Here is a 22,951-nt window from a genome sequence, read left to right as displayed (position 1 = left end):
AAGCATCATCTTTATGAGGATGTTACAATTGAATTATGGACATTAACGAACTCATTAAGAGATATGAGTTATTCTGATTGTTATTCATTGTATATGATAAAGATTCAGTATTTTAATGTTAATTACTATGAACCTTATCTGACTAGAATTGATTTCAAGTGTCATAAAAAATAATAATAATAAAGCCTCTGGTTACTGTGATAACATAAAGATAACACAATAAAATACAAACTGTATGTCATTCAATTCCTTTCCCGTGAGTGTTTTACATCCCTCAGGGCTGCTACACTACCTGCAAGTTTCAGCCACCCAGAAAAACAACAACTCTTTCACAATGGCTGTATGGATAAAGCTCTGTGTTCACTCCGAGTTGTTTTACAGAAAGTTTACAGAACAATTCTTAAAGAATAAAAACGATTATGAATTTCCTTCACATAATTAAGGAAAAAATATAACTTACAAAATAAAATGGAAAAATAAAAGATTACATTACATTCCCTTGAAGACAGAACTATGGGACACTTCCTACTGATGATGAACAAACCACTCACCTGCAAGCCCCTCCATATAGATATCTTGGGACAGATTATGTCTAACTTCCTTTTTTTTCTGACATAGCTGAGGACTAAATGTTCTGGACAACAAATGTCTATGATAAGCATAACCACTCAAAATCCCACTCATTTTAATAAACAGTGTTCCCCCCCCCACTCCCACACTAAACAAATCACCACTGAAGATCCTCTTATAAAACACATGCCTCCTTCAGCTTATCTACCATTGTAAATTTCTTTGCTATAGCCCTATCATATTTTTTTTTTTTTAACTTCCTCCATATAGCTAGGATTTTGACATTGTTTGCTTTAATCTTTCAAAAGCACTTTTTAAAAGAATCTTCACCAACAGAGAAGTTACTTTCAGAGCTCCTGGAGGGTTTTCTAGGCATACTGGGAATAAGAAAGAGTAAGTGTCTCGCTCCTTATCTTTTATAGAGGCGAGCAACTTTCTTCATAAATATGCAGTATGGAATTTGGATCATTTTTGCAATAGAACAGATTCAGAGAAATTTCTGTCTTAGGTTCCCTCAGTACACGGTACAAAATCACATTTAACTCAAGCATTTCCAACAGCTGGGATATCTATCACCATATTTTTCTGTTACATCGTTAACATATAAACTGCAACAAATTATTATATTAAATCACAATGCAATTCAATTTCTCTGTAAGGTCCCACATGAAGTTTTATAATGTAAAATTCTACACATACAGCAGCATGTGGTAATTCAGGCTTTTAATCTTTAAAAATAAAAATAAAAATATCTGTCTTCCTCAAAATAATGAAAAACCACAAGAATGAGTACACAATGTGTGGCCTTCTCATTCCATTTTTACCAATGGAAATGCTGCTAACATAAAGAATGAACAAAAATCATGACTTCTCACTGTTATATATAAGTACTACTACAGTTTGAAGCAATTTCAAGGATAGGCAAAAATTTTTAAACAAACTTCAAAACCTAGGAAAAATTCCTTTGAAATTAAATAGAAAATAATAAAGGCTAATAGCGGAGGTGCAGATGAAGGATTTACTAGGAAGTTTGAAAATCATACAGAAGAAAGAACCTCTCAAAGTGGGCAGATTATAAAAGAAAAGGGGAAGGGGAAAAGACAGTGAAGATTGCATCCATTTTGTACAAAATGAAAATAGAAACTGAAGCTTAAAAACAGAAGTAACAATTGATAATTTACCAAAGTAACATGACCGTGTAAGCAGCATTTGACTCTCAGATTTCATCCATTGTAAAAAATGACACGATGCACCAAGAGTTGACATTCTTTTCACGTAATGAGTAACAGTGTTGACTTTTCTTTTATAAAAGAAATAGTAAGAACACAGAAATTCAGTATTTCCGTTCTAAGCATGTTTTTAGGTTATTATACTGGTACTACATAAAATTTTTCAGATGGTATCCTACATGCTCCTGGAAGTAAATAGTTGTAAATGCTTGTACATACAAAAGGGATGCATCTACAGAGGGTCATATTCTAGTATAAGGAATTCATTGCCATAGACATATAAAGAAAGAACTGTTCAGATGGCACGGGATCCTGAAGTCCCAGAACCATGTAATATTATCATTTATTCATCAGCACTATATGTCTTGAGTGCAGACTTTGTTTCAGTAAACTCCTAACTGCTGGAAATGGCATACTAAGGCATCATTTCTCAGCAGTTTAGTCACTATGCATCTTTTATGAACCTGATGCCTTACACCTGGCTGGGCTGAGGTCCAAAAATCAAAGCTGCACTTAGCTAAGTACAGAGGCAGTGGTAGGAGAAGCAAAGAGGAAGAGACAATGGAGACATTCAGACTCACCAATGAAAAACAGGTCACAACCAAAAACACTGTACTGGAACATTGCATTAATAAAGTGTGAATTTCTTAATATAAAATGAAAAATCACCTTTTATATTAGGAATCATTAGTCTGACAAACAGAACTTTGTGGAAGGTCTCTAACGACTTCCAATAAAAAAAAAATATCCAAAGTGAGATTCTGAAAGCCTTGTTTTAATGACATCTTGCACATCAGGGAAAAAAAAAAGTATTATTTTTCTGATCATAACAATACAAATTTTGTACAACACTGCCATTACCCAAAAGCTCTACAAAATGGTCCTTTAGTCTTTTCTGTTTTAACTAACTAGTCTGAGATAAAACAGTGACAAATATCAAAATAACCACCAAATAAAACATACACAATAAAGTAAACAATTAACAATGCCAGAAATTGACACTATGACTGCATTATCCTCCTACCTCATGAACAGCAAATATTTCAATTTTAGCTCCTTTCAAGTTATATTTATCTACATGTATAAAACAGTAAGATTTTATGGTGTACTCATTGCTGGAAGTTACTTCACAATTCAATTTGTTGGAAATGATCCATTCACAGCTTCCTTACTACTAAGCAAGATAACACAGAAACACAACTAAACATGATGATGCCTTAAGAAAAACCCAAATAATCCAGGTTTGGATGTTGTTGGGTTTTTTTTTGGTTGTTGTTTAATATTAAAAGAGTATATTTTCAAAGCTATGAGAAGCAATCAAAGAAGAATCTACTTCTCCTCCAGTTTTTTTTAGATGTACTCATATGGAAAACAAAATGTGCAACACCAACATTATTTTAATGAAAGATTGAATTGGAATGACCATGTTACAACTAAAATATCTTAATTTTGTGAAAGGTCAAAGAAGGAGCAATTAGGTAATGTCAAGCTTCGGATTTCCTGTTATCAGTACTTGTCTCCTCCATCTCTACTGTTTTCAGGATTGCTGGAGATGTGCAAACACATTTTCTCACACAAAGCCCGTGCGTTCCCTAAAACACCCTCTCAGAAACAATAAATCCCATTTCCATCTATGCACTGTTCTTGTGTGAAAGAGTTACGCTATTCTTTGTAAGAGTTATTATTTTAAATGTCTATTGCATGTTATATCTTTACTTAGTTCCAGAGCAAGCTTGTACTTCCCTGTGCTGAATTTTAACAGATGCTTATTAGGAAAGCATGTACTTCACTCTAGCAGAACAGAGAGTTTTTATCTACAGCAGAGCAGTCCTTTCTACAACACCAGCTGCTACCACCATTCCACCCCACCTACTCAAAGAACTCACACTTCTCTGTTTCAAAGGTTTTATACTATTACACCCCAGCCTTTGTGCAGACACAGATGTAAATATTCTGTAATACAGAGCTCTATTAGAACTGACGCAATGATGTTTTAAAATATTTAACAGTTGGTGAGAAAAGAAAAATGCCATTATTATTTCTTTAAAGTAGGACTGCTCAACAAATTCATTTTCTGTTACACTGGCATTTAAGTTCCTACTTTTATCATAGCAACACCTTATTTTTATCTTAACCTCACTTAGCAGAGTTAATCATGTCAAGAGAAAGTGGGTTCTAATATTAACCATTCTAATATTAAACGTTGGCAATTAGATAGTTGGTCAAGTCTACATTCATAAAAATAGGCATTAATAAAGAGGGCACAATACAAAATTCCAGGCAGTCTCACAAATGCAGTTACTGTGCTAATTTTTCAGGCTAAAACTACCTGCTGAAAGAGGCTGAGCAGGTAAATAACAGTGCTTTAAAATATTAAGCAAATGTAAAAGTACTGTTGAGACATAGGAAGAATTTGCCCTCTGTGTTATGTGAGAACAAAAATAAACAAAATTATGAAAAGGAAATAAGAAAACTGTTAGTACTTGCATAATTATAATTAATTCTGAGTTTACAGTCAACCAAAAACAACCTTTAGAAAAAAAAGAACTTTTTAACATTTGATGTAAGGTATATGTTGCACTATTTAAATCCATAGAATGCATGGACAAGAAAGAGAAAAAATATTACAGAAGTATACCTTTAATGTTTCAATTTCTTCTTTGTGTTCCCTCTTTAAATGCAAAATGGCAGCTTGGTATTCTGTAAAAATAAAAAGTACATTCCATTAGAGTCAGAAACGAACACATATTCAGCACAGCATATTTTGTGTTACACCACGAAGTCCAGAATGCAGATGCAGGTTCTCAAATAAAAGATCTGTAAATGATGATGGAAAAGAAAATGTCAATGTAGTAATTAACATATTTCTTCTAGGACCACATGACCAGATTTTCAGTGGTTTTACTGAAAACAGAGGATCAAGAAAGTATTCCATGCTGAGAGGGAAAGATTATGTAGAGGTATGTCAGACCGGAATAACAAGAGGAAACAAAAGATTTAGCTTTGCTAATAACAGCAGAGCTGGTAGGATGTTATGGCATATACATGCATACACTCACATGCTATAAAAGAATTTATTAAATACAATGTTTTAAACAGAGCTGTAAAATATACAGTCACCAAACACAAATTGTATACAGGACTAGTCACACATATGAATAAAGACCTGAAAATGCACCCAATAGCAAAAGATACAAAGAATTCTGCCAATTGAAGATTGATTACAGAGATAAGTACTTGCCAGAAAAATTATACCATACAGTGAACAACTCTGATATGGTGAAGATGTAACACAATCCAACGAATGGAATTTAGAGCAAGAGAAATTTAAGTCAGCAGTGAAAAACTGGACAATGTGGAGCATTGATGATGAGCAAATTGGAGGATGCTGAGAATTGACTATACAGTTTTAGCGATGGCTGTAAAAGTGTAGAACTACCAAATGGATCACTAGAACTCGCATCTCATGCTGTAGTTTCCCTCAAACTATATTGTAACTGTATCTGACCAGAGGAAGAAGAGAGAATTTTCATTACAGTTGTATAATGATTTAAGAGAAGCCTGTCTTCTTTGAGACATTGTCCCAGATGCTATAGTTCTTCTTAACAAGCAACTGGAGTTCATTCTCAGATCATTAAAGCTCCACTTCTATCAGCTTCCAAATCAAAATTCATCTGATGGTATATTTCCAGTTCCCTGGCTGGCTTCTGTATCCTGAACTAAAAAAGGAATCAAAACCTAAATTAAAGGACTGAAAATAGTCCAAGGAATTTAAAATTTACTGACAATGCTCTCAAACACTAAAGAGATATGTGTGGTGCCTGGAACAAAAGAACCATTAAAAAAGTATTATAACATCAAAGTATCAAGCAAAAATTAGTGATTTTTTTCTTTTTGCATTTTTCCTTTTCTCTTCAGAACACGTGGGCATAAAAGACAGATAACAGTTATCACACCCAAGTCTGTATAATGAGTAATCTTTTAATGTAAAGCCATTTTTTTTTCCAAATATTTTGAGAGGCAGGTGAGGTTATATATGAGCAGCTGAATTTATAGACAAAATCAAAAGGAAAACTGATTGGTATTTTACAAGACAAAATAAGAAACACAAGTGATTCTGACCAGTAGTACTATCCACCTAAACTTCCCCATCCTCCCTAACAAGATGCTACTTCATGCTTTCCAGCACAGGAAAAACTGCCTGACTGCAGATTAAATCATAACCAGATAAATCTACGGCTTGTAGATTTTCCTCTATTAATTCTTCTGACTGGTTGCTGCACACTTTGGACATTGGCTCCACTTATCCATTCACTTAAACAGGATTTAAAAAAGCATCTGCCTCAGGTTCCTTGAGCAAGTTGTGATCCTTGTACCTCAGCTTCTTAAGCACTCAGCTTGCAGGGCATGAACTTAAGGAACACTGTGATGACTTGAAGTTTAGCTCTTTAAGGCCACATGACAGCCAAAGCAAACAGCAGACTTTGAAAATTCTTCTAACAATTGGCTCTTAGTTTGGCTAACTGAGCTATGCAGATCTACAGATTTATCTTAACAAAAGATCTACTTTCTCCCTGGGATTGCCCAATGCTCAACATTCTTTAGGATTTGGATATGACCATGTGCTGGCATAGACCCATTCTGGCACCTAAAGCAGATTTTTCACCATATTCACACATTCCCAGATCCTGATTACCTCTTCTCTTAAATTGACATAAATAATTGTGCAGCCACAAAACGATGGAAGAACCCCAGCAGATTATACCTAACATTTAAGAATGTTTAAAAAAGTTGTACATGATAGACATTTTGCAAGATATCGTCGTCTTAAGCTATTTAAGTTCCAAAGTCCCAGAGGCATGTGGTTTTCATTACCTCTCCTAGATGAAATTTCCAAAACAAATTCTAGAGATTGCTTTGTTTAAAATTTTTATAGAGTAAAGCAGACAGTAGAGATTCATTTACAGCTTACTTATTCCAAATAAAAGTATACTTAGCAATTACCAGATAAAAAGCATTAATAAACCTAATTATTTACTTAAAATACCGCTACTTCATAAAAACAAGTGTATCATGTATCAATACTCTGTAACAAAACATTGTCTACCAACCAATAAGCTGACATTCTACACTATAAGTTTATTTTGTTTCTCTCTACCATTATAGTTTCTCCTAGTTAAAAAGGAAGAAATATCTACAGAATATAAGCCAGCACCTAATGGCATAACATTTTCCTTCTCCTCAAGCAAACACTCATTTTTTTTTTCTGCCAGATATGAATAAGAAATCACAACAGAATGATAAAATTATATAACACAAACTAAGTCATACCCATTTCTTTCATGTTTGTTTTCTTTGTGAAGTCACCAGAATTTGGTACAAAGAAAAATATCTGGCACACAGGGATGGCAATCTGAATTAAGACACTGAAGTATTTACTAGAAAGAATGACTGCACCTATACAGTCCCAAAAATCAGTTTCTGAACATACTGGCAAGAGAATTTTGTTTATTTAATGATGTTGTGACGTTGCTTAGAATTGCAAAACCACAACAGCAAAATACATAATGAGATATTGATAGAATTGTATGATGAAAAAAATACAGGATACACTCTTTCTAGTACCACGTCCTTAACTTCCATTTAACTCACATACTAGATTAATCTAGACAATCCAGAAATGCCATAATCTTCACACAATCAATGAATGGTTTGTTCAGGTTATAGAGAAACTATGTCAGAGTTTCAGAAACCTGATCTCGCTCTATGTGTAGCCAGGATGATTCTAGCACAACTACTGTAACTTCATCCAGTCTTATTAGTTAACATTCACAAACATCTAAGGATTGTTCTCAGAGCCAGCTGAGATACAATGCTGCAAATTGTAAGACCTCCCACTACATGGTGCTACAATACTGACCTGGAAATAAAGGTAATCATTTCAGAAGCACAAGATTGCAGAATGGTTAACGTTGAAGGGACCTCCGGAAGTCATTGGGTCTGATCCGGGCTCAAAAAAGATCACCCAGAGCCAGGGCCGTTTCCAGATAACTTTTGACCATCTCCAAGCATTAAGATTTCACATCCTCTCTGAGCACCTTGTGACAATGCTCTGCCAACAGCGCAACAAAAAAAATGCTCTCTCACATTCAGACAGAACCTCCTGCCCTATATTGGGCACCACTGAAAAAGAGCCTGACTCCACCTTCTGTACAAACCTTCAACTATAGACCTAAGCTCTTCTGGCATCATAAGGTGGCTCTTTAATGTATCCTATTTCAGCACACCCTCTGATTTATATAATGTCAGAATTTTTATGGCTTTTTTTTTTTTTAGGTTTTTAAAGTCTTTCACTATACTGGATAACAGAAGACTGATGGTATAAACATCCTGTTGTACTTGCCTAGTCTCCAAACAGCCTGCCAGGAAGAAAGTGGCTGTAAAGCATAAATAAGTTAGCTATCCCCAATTCTGACAGTTCTCTGAAGGGCTTTTTAAACAAACAAATCAGATACAAATCAGATGGGAAGTGCTCTTCCCCTGAAAAATGATCACAAGCAATTAGGATTTAATTACTGAGGAAACAATGAAAAATGTTAGTCATTCACATAAGAAAAACAAGCAAAGAAGTAAATAATCTCACTGCACAAATTCAGTTCCAACAAGCTCTAACTCTTTGCTTGCTACTTCTAGTACACTTTCCCTCTGTTTTGAGAGGACATCAACCCAATGATGTTTTTTTTTCCTCCCAATTTGGCATACTCTTTAATTATATAACTTGGTTGTTCTTTCAGTAATTATAATCCACTGCAGTAAACCATCATAAAAGTAGGTGTTTTTTTGTTTGTTTGTTTTTAAAGATACTGAGATAAAACAGATGTACATATGACATATAAATACAGATACTTATTACCTCTTCCAGTAGTTACAGAAGTATTTATAAATGCCATGATACTGAAAAAATGTTTCAATGAGTTACTTTTTTTTAAAGTAACATCAGTGTTGGCAAACTACACGGGAAGCTGGACAGAGGCTGCAACGAAAGCTAAAGATTATTTTAACAGTGATTTTAACTCAGTTAGTAAAGAAAACATGGCAGTGTGAAGCTTCCACTCTGTATGCGCATTACTGGGAAAATAAGCCAGTTATCAACTATAGAAAAATAGAAATCTCCTTACTGTCAAACTTAACTGTCCATTTTACTTCCATGTTCTGCCATAAGAATTATAATAACGATAAAATGCACCCTCCCTCTCCAATCACTATTATTTTTCTATACTTTCATCTTTTACACCTATACATTTTGCATCTAGGGTTGATCACATACACATTTTTCATATCCAGTAGGCAACACCAACGTTAGATCATGAAGGTACTCTCTGAACATAGAAGCAGGAAAGAAAGAGATGCCTCTGGTCTAGGTCAAATCACTTTCCCAAGTTCTGAAAGCTATTCAGACCACTTTCAGAGAAATTATTATCTCCAAATAAAGGTACCCAAGATTTGTGCAATCAAGTACATTTTACAGAATAGCTTCACTAAATCATAGCAGGGAAAAAACAGCTGCATTAGAAAAAGACAATGTCTAGTCTGGGGAGATAAGGTTATTGTAGAAAATTAAAGCAGTAGAATGCTAGAAAAATGAGCTGGAGTTCTAATGAGAAACAGATTCAAGTGAGTTAAGTAAAACCATCTTATTTTGTCTGAGATTACTCACATCGCGTATTTCTAATCTGTGTAATCATAGAGTGGCTTGAGTTGGAAAGGACCCCAGATTTTTTGCTCTTATGTTGGAAAATCCCAGTGGAAGTAAGCTGAGAAGTGCCAAGCACAGGGCAGGACTGTGAAGAAGCCTGCTTTAAACGGAGGAGTGTTCCCAGGATGCTGTACACTAGCTGTGCAGCAAATGACAATTAGATTGTGGAATCAGCTCTCAAATCCCTTGGAAACAGTATGGTAACAAAACTCCAACCAGAAACAAGACAGTGAAAACACCTCAGGTCACAGAAGCTTTGAAGCACACAGGTCTAACTTTCTAAAGCCAAACAGAGAAGTTCTGCTGAGTCTTACTAAAAGAAAGACATAAAAATGTAGAACGTACTACATATTTTAGCTCATGTGAGGAAATTCTTCATTGAAGTAATAAGTAATAGTCATATGTACATTCTATTTTGATTGTAATCCTGAAATAAAAATCATTCACCTTGATAATGAACAAAATTGTATCTGCACTCAGCTGTGTCAAAAGTCTATTTAGCTTCATGTCCTGTTTCTGATGGTAGCAAAAATGCAGGTGATGTGAAAAGCTAACTACCTGCAAAAATGTAGCTGTACTTTTCTCACACACTCAAGTTCTTCCAGGAACTTGATTTGCAATTCAGAACTTCCTAAATCACAGATGTTGCAAGTGGATTTCTCTCATGAATGTACATTACCAATTTTAGAGTTCAAGCAGAAAACAACCTGCAGCAAAGAATTAATTACAAATTAGGTAAAGATCCTATTGTTTACTTTGAATCTGCACCTGATAGCTTCATTTGAAGTCTCCAGTGGGTCAACTGGAAGAAAAATGGCAGAGTAATTTCCTACTTTTTATGATTTTAGAGATCACCATCAAACTAGGACAGTGTACAGATCTACATATTTTTCTACATAAAGAGAAGGTTCCGTATTTTTGATCAAAGTTACTGTCCTTCTCTGAACCTTTTACAGTTCTGAATCTAGCATTTCTTATTAAATGCAAAATGTGGTCATTTATACTATAGCATATAGTATGATCTACATTTTTGTGTTCTTTTCTTATACCTTATAATAGTAGGAGTTGTAAGTTACTTTTTGATCACTATGAGCACTGAAATTACATTTCTCAAGTTCTATTCCAACATCAAAATCTTGTTTTTAAAAAATGATCAGAACAGAGTTTATTATATATGTGAACTTAGCACTTTTTTTTTCCCTTAGAATTTCTTCTTCAGATGCACAGTATAAAGTTCTTTATTTTGGATTTGTTTTGCTATTGTCTCTCAGCCTCAAAATGTCGAGTTTCTTGCCTTTTGTATTCTCAGTTCTAATTCTTTTCTACTCTAACCAATTTCATATCAGCTGCAAGCTACTGTGGTATCCTGATCAGTCTTCAGATCTGAACTTTGTAAAATTTGACAGCATTGTGGGATGGATCTGAAAGTCAGAGAAGCCAACCTAAGTTCCACTCAATGTAGCAGGGCAGCAGGACAGTTGTAATTGAAATCACAGTCCCTTAACCTAGTGTTCTGAAAATAGATCTTCATCTATACTACAGAACTATGTTGCCGTTATTCAATTGTTAGTCTTAAACACTCTGCCTTTATGATTCTTGTTGTATCAAGGTAAGAAACACATCACCCTTACAATAACAAAAGAGGCCAAAGACTAGACAGAGACAGACAACATTATGCTGTTCCACCCACCTGATGGTCCCTCCTTGTAAAGCTTTAGGTGAGCTAGAGACAAAAGCATAAGATTGTATTCAAGTTTCATGCAGGAAACCTATATTTTCACACTCATTAAAAACGTATCCTAGCAGAGAGTCCAGCAATGTCCCTCCTTTTAATTCACTGCCATAAGCATACTTGAGTCAGTATAAACAAAAGTAATTTCCATAGCAAATGTATGACATATGCCACTGGACTGTAGAAATAAAACACATATGATATTACTAAAAACAAGCCAAATACAACCTATGCTTCCCTATTTTGCAAAGAAAATGCACATGGTAAGATGCATGTTTTTCCACAGCACACAGAAAATCAAACATGAAATAAACACTATGTGTTTTGAACAACCTACGTAATTCAAGCAAATGCTTAAAACATGTTCAGATGTGTAATCAAAGAAATTATTTGTATACAAAGCAGCAATAACATTTACAAATACATGCAGTACATATTCATTTAAATCTCTGTCATGACAGGGAGTAAACCATGCTGTGCATTAGCTTTTCTAAAAGATAAGGTACAAGCATTCACTGGTAAATATAGGGAAGCAAATTTATAACCTGCAATTTTAGGAATAATAGATACACTGCATCACAATGTTCTTGGCTAATTTGAATGGCAACTTTCCTTTCTCAAAGGCAAGTTTCTCTATTTAATAAAGCAAGTATACACCTAGTTCAACTCCCCTGCAAGGAACAAGGACACCTACAGCTAGATTGGCTTGCCCAGAGCCCTGTCCAGCCTGACCTTGAGTGTCTCCAGGGACAAGGCATTCACCACCCCTCTGGGCAATCTGTTTGTTGTTGTTGTGGTTGTTGTTTTTAGAAGACCCTTTATGCAGGGAGGAAGAGATCTTAGGAACCTGACTCAGGGAAACACACTAAGCTGCCTTCCTGAAAGAAAAAATGTCTTCACGTTTTCCTTAAGATCCCTTAAATGTTTCTAACAAACTTAGATGAAGAATATTCCAAAATTACATTTTCTTCTTTGCAACTTACCTACTTTCTCTTAGCTAAAGTAAAATCTTACTTGAAAACCTTTCACAGAAAATCCTCCATAACTGACCTTTTAAACTGCTGTGTTATTACTCAACTTCAAGCAATTTAGGAACCTTCTCTCTCATGATCTCAAAACTTCAAGTAGAAAATAGAAGATTTAAAGGTAAATGACTCATTTATTTTTGTAAAAACATGTCATTTATTAAACACAGTAAATATAAGTATACACAATAATGTTAACAAACAGTCCAGAAGTAATTAGAGAAAAAAAGCTGGAAAACTTAAGTGCAATCTATCTGCCTTGAAGAGTCGATTATCTTTTATTTGAATTGATTTTTTAAGTTTCAGAATAGTGGGGGCTTTCTATTCTTTCCTCCCTCTTTGGTAACCCTTGGTTCCGTCACCTTCAAATTCTTTTAATGAAGTTCTCACTTCCTCCTCCATTGTTTCCCATGCAGCTTTCTGCTCTAACCACCAGGTGCCAGACTGCATCTCCAGACTGCAGCTTTTGTTTATTTATTTATAATTTACTTTAAAAAAAAAACAAAACAAAACAGTTTCAGCACCCTAATAATTCTGGTAGAATGTAAATATGAAAGATATGAAGAAGGGAGACAGAGAATCACAGAATCACAGAATAGCCAGGGTTTGAAGGGACCTCACGGATCATGAATCTCCAAACCCCCTGCCACATGCAGGGCCACCAACCTCCACCTTTATAACACTTTCTCAATCACTACACACAGTGTATAGTAAGCTTACATTGAGACCGCACCTATATTATATATGCAATAAATTTATTCAAATGTGGGGAGGTTGTGGCTGTAGGCACATATAACATCCATATACAGAAGCACACTGCTTTCCAGATACACTTTCAGCAACCTATGAGTTTAGAGCAGTTGATAGACATTAAAATATGGATATGTATGAAATTATGAAATGTACATGAACAGGGGTAGTGGTTTGTTTTGTTCTTTTACAGATAAGAATATTTGTCTGTGATGTAGTAGAGAAGGCAAACTGGGCAAGGATGATACCTGACTTAAGTAAAAAGAAAGCCTCAGAGAAATTCTAAATCCAAGTTTGTATATTCAGAAAACTTCATGGTGTTCAGTTTCAGAGTTTCATCTGGACTAGTATTTAAATTGTTGTTTATGCTGAGGCAAATGGAACTACAGATCACGTGAACAATGAGACTGGAGAATGAGATGTGACACAATGAAGTGAATTCAATAAAACTTTGAGGCATTTGTCGTATGCAAAGGGCCTGGTATATTTTGAAACAGGACCAAAGAAATAAAATACAAAGTAATTCTTGTGCTGCACAGAACTACTCTTTCATTGTATTTCAGGTAAGTAACACTAGCCATCTCCTAAAATCCTGTGATCAACTCAGGACCTTTGCAATGTTACATTGGTAGGACACACAGTGGTGTCTGCATTTCAAAATAAAAACTTCAGAAAAGGAAATAAAAGAATTCACAGAACTTGCCTTCATTATATTCAGGTAGTAAATTAATCTCTTCAATAGGAAAATGCAGTGATCAGAGCTGCTCTGTATACAAATTCTTAAGCAAACTGGTATCTTCTGCTATACATGCGTATGTATTCAGGTATGGCTCTGTATACTGTAAAATAAGACCCTTTTAGGTATCTGATGCAACAGATGCATCACCACTCAAAAAAAAAAAAAAGGCCTTCTAAAATCCTGTATTTTGACAAACATGGGTATAAAGCAAGGATTTTCATCAAAAAGTGACACACATCTCTTCTCCCTCTTCAAACTGCAATAATATAATGACCTGCATATAGAAAGGCATGACCATTTTATCAGATAGCCTGAGGCATAGTTTCTATATTGTGTTATTATCTGCAGATTTTAGAATAGGAAGTCAATATTCGTTTACAATTTGCTCCTTTTACATTAACTTATAAAGAAAAAAAAGGAACTGCATTTGGCTTGAAAAGTAGGTAAGGATTCTTATGCCAGTTTCACAGAAAGGTAAACCAAAGCTTGGAAGGGCCACACACACATTTTTCCTCAAGTTGGTTCACAATCAAACCTTCCACATTATTAGATGCCTGTCCTTTTATTCCTATCTCAAAAGGCACAGAAGGAATGACAGTACAAAAGTTCCCTTATCATAAGACCTGCATGCCCTCCAGTAGGCAGGAAGAGGAGGTGAGTAGTGTTCCTCTTCTCTGCCTGGAGTCCTACTGTACCACAGTTCTCAACAGGCCTTCAGTTTGATAACTAAGTGGCTCGCAAGTTGAGAAACATCTCTATATCACTATTAAATAAATAAATAAGTAAATAAACGAGGTATGAGACATGAGCTTTTTTAAAAAATATATTTTCATAGTAAACCTCAACAGACAGCTTAAAAAAAAAAAAAAAAGTTGCTGAATTGATCAGCACATGCACAACTTATTGGTCTGAGAACATGTAGATTTCCAAGCAGATTTCCTGTACCTTCCAAATCCTTAAAATGACAGGTTTTAGTTGGCATAAGTATGGGGAGAAGACGTCATTGTTGTAGTGGAATGCAATATGACTGCATCAATCTGGCTTGTAATAGCCCTCAACATCTCAATAACAAGTCAGTGTGTTTGTCAGCCATGAAACACTGACAAAATATGACTAAACATGCCTGTCATACTACATAATAAATACAGTAAAATGTAGTAAAGAAATCTGCAAAAGCTGGATGCAGTACACCTACAGTCTGATGAAGCATCGAATTGATCAGTGACCATAAAATCATAATAATACCATCTCCAATTAACACTGCCAATTCCTGGCACACTGTCATAGTCACAGGACTAAAAATCAACAATACTGAAATCAAATAAATTGAAATTACCAAATAAACTTATTTTGTTTTAAGATGAAACTAACGTTAGCAGCAACTGTTACAACAGCTTCCTTCAGGATACTAACCATCGATATCATCATCAGAAATAATCTCTTGTAGACTTAAGCCTATGTTAAATATGGATATGAAGTCACATTCTTATCTCTCACCTCTTTGTTCAGATTGTTATGCCTCTCTTTCTGACACATAAACAGACCAGAAAGTGAATTTTCTTGCTAGGAATCTAGAGCATACAGAACTCAAGGTTTTGACATATATAAAACTTGGGACCTCTGCCATTATTTTCTATTTCATTTGTAATTTGTTGCAAACTAAACAATTTGCATTTGTTTAATAAAAGCTTTGTCAGTCACCTCTCCTGATTCCCTTATTTACCCTGAAATGAAAGTTGTGCTTATGGCATCATGGACCATTGCTATAGAAATGGTGGCATCATAGAGACAGGAGAACATCAACACAGATTGAAGTATGATGAATAAGACAGACTGTGAAAGAGCAATTTTTTGTATTTTTTTTAATGTTAAATATGTTGAATGTTTAAATGTTAGAAATGTTAAATACAAAAATGTGAGTTAAACAGAAAGCATGCCATGTAGAAGAGCACTAAATGGATTAATGCTTCAACTTGATTCTCTTTTAAGATCTTCTCTCACAGGAAGGACATATTCCTCTCACCACTTTTTTCAGTTCTTGTTTTGCTTAAGCAAACAGTGAAATTCTTTCAGTTTTGTATAATTTGATCCCAACAGCTAAATACACATTTTAATAAAGACCACAGGATCTGAAGTTCTACTGTACTACTTCAACATGGAGATTGTTCTTCAAACACAGTTCATTTTAAAGGCGATAGCATTCATTTCTAAACTCCCCTTCTTAGGTATGGTAGGCTGTAGGCTTGAAGCTCTGATCTAGCCTGAGGGAGTAGACGAGATCCGCTGTAGGTGGATTCTATGTGATCCAATATTATCTATGACTCCCCTCAGTATAGGCATGAGATTGTCTCCTCCACCTGACTAGGTGATCTCACCTTACTTAATAGCTGACATATTCACATTTTATTAGATTTAATGCATAGATTTAATGGAAGAAATAACTCAAAAAATTATGGAGGAAAAGAAAAAGAATTATTTAATGAAAACTGAAGAACAGAATTTTAGGACCAGAGAAATACGCATAGAAATGTCTTTGAGAACATAGGAAAGATTTCCATGGAAAAAATAAATTTATAACTATAAACTAAATACTACAGTTTCAGTCTTCTAGGATATAAATATTATAATGTACTACAGGCTCGTTGAATTTTTAGACTGACACATTTCAAAGAAATTCCAGTTTCTCTGGAGACCCACAGAAACAGTTTGTTTTAACTACGAAGGTACAGTACAATGCAGTGAATTGCACTATGGAAACAGAGGAATTAAGGGTTAAGAAAACATAAGATGTGCCAAAATCTTGTAGTATCATCTTTTTAATTCAAAATTTGCAACTCAAGATTTAGAGATATTTACTGGTAATTTTTAGATGTCCGGGGTAACGATACTATGACTACACAAAATGTTATCAAAGGCATGAAAAATAGCTGGTGAGGAATTTTGTACACTAACTTCTTCCAGTTCTAATGTTCCTAACAGGCCTAGTCAGTCCCACACATGTGCTCCTTGTTACATCCATTTTCTGTTCATTTGGTTTCCCACACACCAAGCCAGACTCCAAGCCTCAGTAGGGAATTTGCTGCTCCTCCAAGCTGCTGTGAGTCACTGGGATGTCTGCTGCATAGGCCAAACTAAGCCTGAATTTCTTGCTTTTACTAGGCAGCGAGAATAATGAGGAAAAGCATGGCAAGGAGGTAAGAAAAGATCAAAAAGCTAGTAATTCTCACTCAATCTGTCTGCCTTCCTGTCATATTTCATGGTGATGGAAGAAAAACAAAAACTGAGAAGACAATTGTAAGAAAGATCATTGTTCCAGCTTGCAAGTTTTCAAGCACTTTTACTTTAAACACTCCTTCTCATGACAAATGAAAAAAGCTATGCTACCTCATAAAATAAGTATGTATTCTTGTACCTAGTTAGAAATACTGGGGCATATGTCTACAGATTTCTCCTTGGACATGATTGGAGTAAAAAATAAAGCTGTGTTAAATGAATTTACCTAATAATTCTACATATTGTTATTGTTTGTAATGTAGGTTTGAATATGAATCTATATAAAATGTTTTATATTTTTTCCTATTCTTTTGGTAGCTTCAACTAAATTGTTGACTGAATGTTAAGGTAAGTAATTAATTTTAACTTGTTCTATGCTACTAATAATCATCTGCTCAGGAAAACCACAGGAGGCAGACTGAAATCAGAAAGATCTCTGCCATAGATAATTTCTGAACTTGATTTGAAAATCAAGAACTTTCCATTTCATCAGAACTGTCAGAACAAGGCACTGTGGTCAGAAATGGGTTTTCAGGTTATAGGATGAATCCAGTTTAAGCGTTATGATCATCAATAACCTGCTTCACAATAAACTGTTAAGAATTCTATTTTGTGGACAACAAGTTTCCTCAGGTACTGGTAGCTGGGAGGCAACTTTACATGGGAAGGAGTGTGAGGGGAAATGTCAGTACATAAACGTTCTCTGCAGACACCAATCTCTGTTGGAGAGACTGAGATTAGAAATAATCCTGAACTGATACTTTCATTAAATGAACAAACAACTAGCAATATGAGAGAACTTGAATATAAACTGTTGTTTTAATTATATCTGCATTACTCTCATGAACAGTACCACCCTTCACCTGCAGGAGACCACATATAAGCACCCCTGTCCATAACATTCCCCCTGATCCTCAGTAAAGCAGACTGGTGCAGCTGCTCCACATGTCAGAGTCCCTGCTGCTATGACTGCTTTCTGAATATCCATGAATGTCATCAGAGTTGAACTACAAACCTGCTAACACCTGTAATTCTGCTGCACCTTTAAAAAATAGTCTTTGCCTGTTTCCAGTAAAAGCACCACTTCCGTCTCATCCTCTGAATCACCAGCGATTTGTTTTCATACAGATCCCTCCATCTGCCAGACACTGGCGTGACTAATGAACTGAAGAATCTGGTCTGTATAAAAACTTGACTTAGCAAATTAATCGTCACCATGTTGATGACACTGCCACCCAAAATAACACAGAAACAAAAGAGTAACAATTTACACGGGCTCTGAGCCAGTCTGCCCTTTCTATTCAAATTTCAGGAAAGCATGACCTAAATTCTCTACAAGTAGTAGAATTTGGAGCTTTTGTTAATTCAGTTTCTTTTCTTTCTTTCAGCATGTGTTTTTGCTACAGATAATTATAGTCATTAGCAGAAAAAAAATATTTATTTGTGGAAAATTAAATACAGCAAGCACATCGCCTGTTATAACAACCTAAGCTTAACAGAAAGGGACTGCAGTGCAGCTGAATACCCGTATCAGTACAGAAAACTTGCCCTGGCTATCTAATGACAAACACATCCCAGACCGACCAGAAGCAACATAAATCCAATTCTGCCTATATTAGAACAACACAGTTCCTTTCAACATCCATAATCACACAATGTTTAAAAACACACAGAAAAAAAAACACAAAACAAAACAAAGAAAAACAACAACAAAAAATAGAAATTAAGGTAGAAAGGGATGAGGAAAGAAAGCAAAAAAAGTAATACTCTGAACAATATGAAGGAGTAGATCTCCTACTCCTATATACCCATTCTCCTAGTACAAAGGCAAATGGATATCCACTGGAACTGGAAAGAACCATACACTATCACCATGAATACTTTCTCACAGCAAGATATTATGAAAGCTTGGTTTTAAATTCTACTTAATCCTACTGAGGCAGTGTTTGAGGCAGGTCATTGACCTTGCCAATGAACACAGATGACAGATCTCCTTTCCTTCAATATTCTGTCGCTTCTTTGAACAGAATCCCACTACAAATGGATAACCCAATGTACCAAAAAGCACTTATTTCCTTGTGAAACTTAAATAGGCAAAAATTTAGATTTCAACACATTTATCCATTTTGTATTTTAAAAGTCAGGTGCTTAACAAGTAACAGTAAACAGTAAGGTGTGGTTTTTCCAGATAAGAAAATACTGCGATTATCGCTGTCTCTATCTTAAACAACATTTAAAGTGTCAGAAACTCATTTCTGCGAATGCTTCACCTCTTTGTTTTACCTGCTTCTGTGTACTTTAATCCTACTTTTACTTCTTCATGATTTGCTTTTGGTGGTGGCCAGACAGTCTGGAGTCTCCCTGGAGTCTTGTCATCTTGCTCTGAGGGACTCAGATCAGGCTGTTGAAATTATAAAAGAAAAAAATTAAAGTTGGCAGCATCAGTTGTTTCAAAACAGATATCTGGCTCTACATATATACTCAAAAAAGATCATCTGCCTCATTCAAACAGTGCTCAAGCAGGACACAAAGAAACCAGTACAGAAAAATTTAGAAAAATAATTTTGAGGAGGAGGATATCCTAATGTATGTGACATACAATGATTCTGTTGAAACTGTTTACAGCGGCACGGAAAGCTGTTCATGCCTTTGATGAACCAAAGATGTGAGAAACACTTGTTTTTCTTCCTATATGTATATAGGAAGATATATATATACATATATTTTTTTTTCAGAGCAAAAAGCCAGGCCCCATCCTCACTCCTCTTACAAATGAACATTGGTGGAATTCACCTGAGACATTGTTTGACAATATGATTTCTGGAAGCAGAGCAGGTTTGAGAAATTCCTGCCCCACCCACAGCAGCTTGCTCAGTCCACATACCACATAATGCTGCCACATCAAATGGCTGCTGCAGCTGGTAAAGGCACTGTGGTGTCAACTGGAATGGTGAAATTTTCCATTTAAGTGGGAAACATCAACAACAATAAACAAGAAAACAAGCACTTTTTAGTGGTCTTTTTTTTTAACCTAGCATTTCTGTAATCTGATCTACAACACGAGTCATTGTGTAGACATAACTGCAGCAACAGTAGAACACTGCATGGAAGTGATCCCATAAAATGCCCATTTAGACACGGAAAAAGGCAAGGCAAGACCCTTCTACCTCAGCTTTGCCCAGGGAAAACATGCTTGCACTAGGCCAGCTGAGAGCAGACATTTGAGCCACTCATGCTGACGGCTGTGCCTCCTCCCTCCCGACCTGGCTTGCCGCGAGCCACACAGACGCTTACGCCAGCACAGCCAGAGAATGGTGTAAGGAGGAACCAGCAGCCCAGGGGTGGGAAGGGCACGCATGCACTGTAATTGCCATACATGCCGTGGCCCATGAGTGCCTCTTTTCTCCTCCCCATAGGTAATTTACTTAAAACTGGTATTATCAGTCTGCCCAGGTGTCAGTCATTTTCATGAATGCTTTAATTACGCATAAGAATAAAAATTTTAAGAGAGTACAACCAGCACAGCAAATTAACTTAGCAGGCTTAGGGTCCAACCCTGCAAATTTAATCATTTGGGTAAACTCCCCTGTTAGCCAACAGCATGCTTCTGGACTGATTGCATCTGCAAAGGAGTAGCTGAAAGAGTTTTAGGTTTGGGAAAGTGATGGCTGCTCATTCGAGTCTCAATTGCACTCAAACTCATTTATCATTGTGTACATATGCACAAATCTTTTTTCATTTCTTAAACATTAGTAAATATCCAGGCACGTACAAACAATCACGTTGCAAGTATTTGTATTAAACCATAACTTAAGTGGTCTAAGTGGACACCTTCAGTTACACTCTGATAAGATTAAATGCTTATCAATATATGGAAAGCCAGGTACGTATGTAAATAAGAAATAAATACTTTTAAGTTGTACATCTTGGACAAATTAAACGGAATTAACCTGTAAGTTATTGTATCAGTTCTTATCCTAGAATTATTCCAAAAGGTAATATGAAATATTAGTTGTAAAAATTAAAAAACAAAAGCCAATCAAACTGAAAAAAGAAAACAGAGAGAGTGACAGACTGGTAAGTAGTATTGCATTAAATATTTGTGATACAAAACTGATTTTAAACCCTATTTAGCATACGGAAAACTGTTTTGTAACGACCTTTTAAAATGAAAAACTTGTATTTACTTTCTGATTATTATTTATAAACCATGATTATCAGTTCTGAGTTCTGCTAGAACTGCAGATGATCAATAATTTTGAAAAATTTGCCCCAAGATTTCTTCAGTTTGGAATCCAAAAACTGAGACTGCCTAAAGTAGAAGACTTTGCCTTTTAAAAGACGTTTCTGACACTTTGACCTTAAGTCCCCACCATTAATTTAAAAAATGAAAATATTTTATATCCATCTACTTCCAGATTTAGGAAGAAAAAATAAGCCAACCTACAGATTTGTCTGATGGTCCGTCGCCAGGTTTAGATTTTGACCTTTCAAATACAGCTTTCAAGGACTCTTTCTCATTTCTCATTTTGCGTTTGATGGCTTCCAGCTCTGAAGGATCTGCAGTTGTCTCTTTTTTGGGAGGTCGAGTGAATAAAGCTTTAAAGACGTCCAGTGCAGATTCAGCAGGGCTTGATTTTATTTCTTCAGAGGGAAATAATGGTTCTGTTTTGCCAGAGGCTTTGTTCTCTGGGCCTTCATCGCTGTCCTCAATCTCCCCGAACCCTGCACCAGAATCCTGGGTTCTCTCGTCATTCTTGGAGACGTCTATGTTCAACAGCTGAGAGAGCTGCTCCAGGAAAGTGGGACTTGCCTTAGGTTCAGATGATTTTTTTTTTGTGGTCAAACCTGATGTAATGTTGGATTTCTTAACAGGCTGTCGTAATTTAAGCAGAGCTAAATCATTCTCCCTTGGTTTAATTTCTGTAATAGTTTCCCCATCGTCTGTGTTTAGTCCCTTTTTCCTCACACGTAGGCCACTAAAGAAAGCAGGCAGCTGGAAACTTTTTTCAGCCAGTGCTGCTTTATGGAGAGATACATTATCAACTGAAGGTCGTCTTTGATCCTCACCCGGAATTTCTGGAGGGCATTCCCCTGTAGCAAGCAAGGAACTAAACTGCTCATCCATAAACGTTCTGTCTTTGCCACTGGAGTCACACTCCAGAACGCTGTCCAGCTCACTGGGAAGCCACTGAGAAATTGGTGGGTATAACTCAGTGTCATCTCTACCCACAGTGTCATTGCTGTGTCTGTACCCTTCTGAGTTTGACTCTTCCTCACTTTGATTGTTACTGTCCAAAGTCACAGAAAACAAAGCAGCATTGTTTTGCCCACATTTGCTTGTGCTGGTTTCATCAGCATCTGGGTACTTACTCTCACCATCTGATTCCGTGTCACTTGTTGTGTGAACCAAAGTACCTTGTACGAGAATAGCATCGTTGTCAGATTCAGACAAAGAAGTCTGTACAGACCTTAAATGGGGAAGAAGTATTTCATTCTGTCCTGCCGGCTCCGGCTCCAGTTCAGCACAGCTGCCAGACACCGGGTCAGCCTGGTCACTGGTACAGCCCGCGCCGTGCTGGTTTTCTGAGTCGTCAACACTGTCATTATCATTCCTCTCATACCGATTCTTAGCCTGAGTGTTGACACTGGTGTGCAAAGGTTGAAACGCTTTAAGCACTGCTTCTTCTTCTTTGGGAGTTACCGATTCCAACTTAGCTGTAAGTCCAAAAAGTGCTCTGACCGCAAAAGTGGTGAAGACGTCCGGCTCACTCTCCGCGGGACCCGCCCGCTCGGGAAGCTGCCGGCTGCACCCCGCGTTTCCTCCTTCCATGCTGGGAGCGGGGCGCGGCTCCAGTTCCGTGCGCTCACCGCACG

At 36.2% G+C, this 22,951-nt stretch overlaps 1 protein-coding gene across 1 annotated transcript in view; it reads right to left on the bottom strand.

Moving 5' to 3' along the window:
- LOC104911161 (formin) overlaps nucleotides 1–22,942 on the bottom strand; it is a 37,494-nt gene extending 14,552 nt beyond the window's left edge. Inside the window, exons 1-3 of the mRNA XM_010711601.3 lie at nucleotides 21,522–22,942; nucleotides 19,358–19,475; nucleotides 4,438–4,499 (exon numbers count right to left, since the gene is read on the bottom strand). Coding sequence (XP_010709903.2) covers nucleotides 4,438–4,499; nucleotides 19,358–19,475; nucleotides 21,522–22,907 — 1,566 coding nt within the window. The 5' untranslated portion in view covers nucleotides 22,908–22,942. The remainder of the gene's footprint in view (nucleotides 1–4,437; nucleotides 4,500–19,357; nucleotides 19,476–21,521) is intronic.
- Nucleotides 22,943–22,951: the final 9 nt, after the last annotated feature.

The sequence above is a fragment of the Meleagris gallopavo genome, chromosome 5 (assembly GCF_000146605.3).
Source record: "Meleagris gallopavo isolate NT-WF06-2002-E0010 breed Aviagen turkey brand Nicholas breeding stock chromosome 5, Turkey_5.1, whole genome shotgun sequence".
NCBI lineage: Eukaryota > Metazoa > Chordata > Aves > Galliformes > Phasianidae > Meleagris > Meleagris gallopavo.
This window is presented reverse-complemented; position numbering and strand designations above follow the sequence as displayed.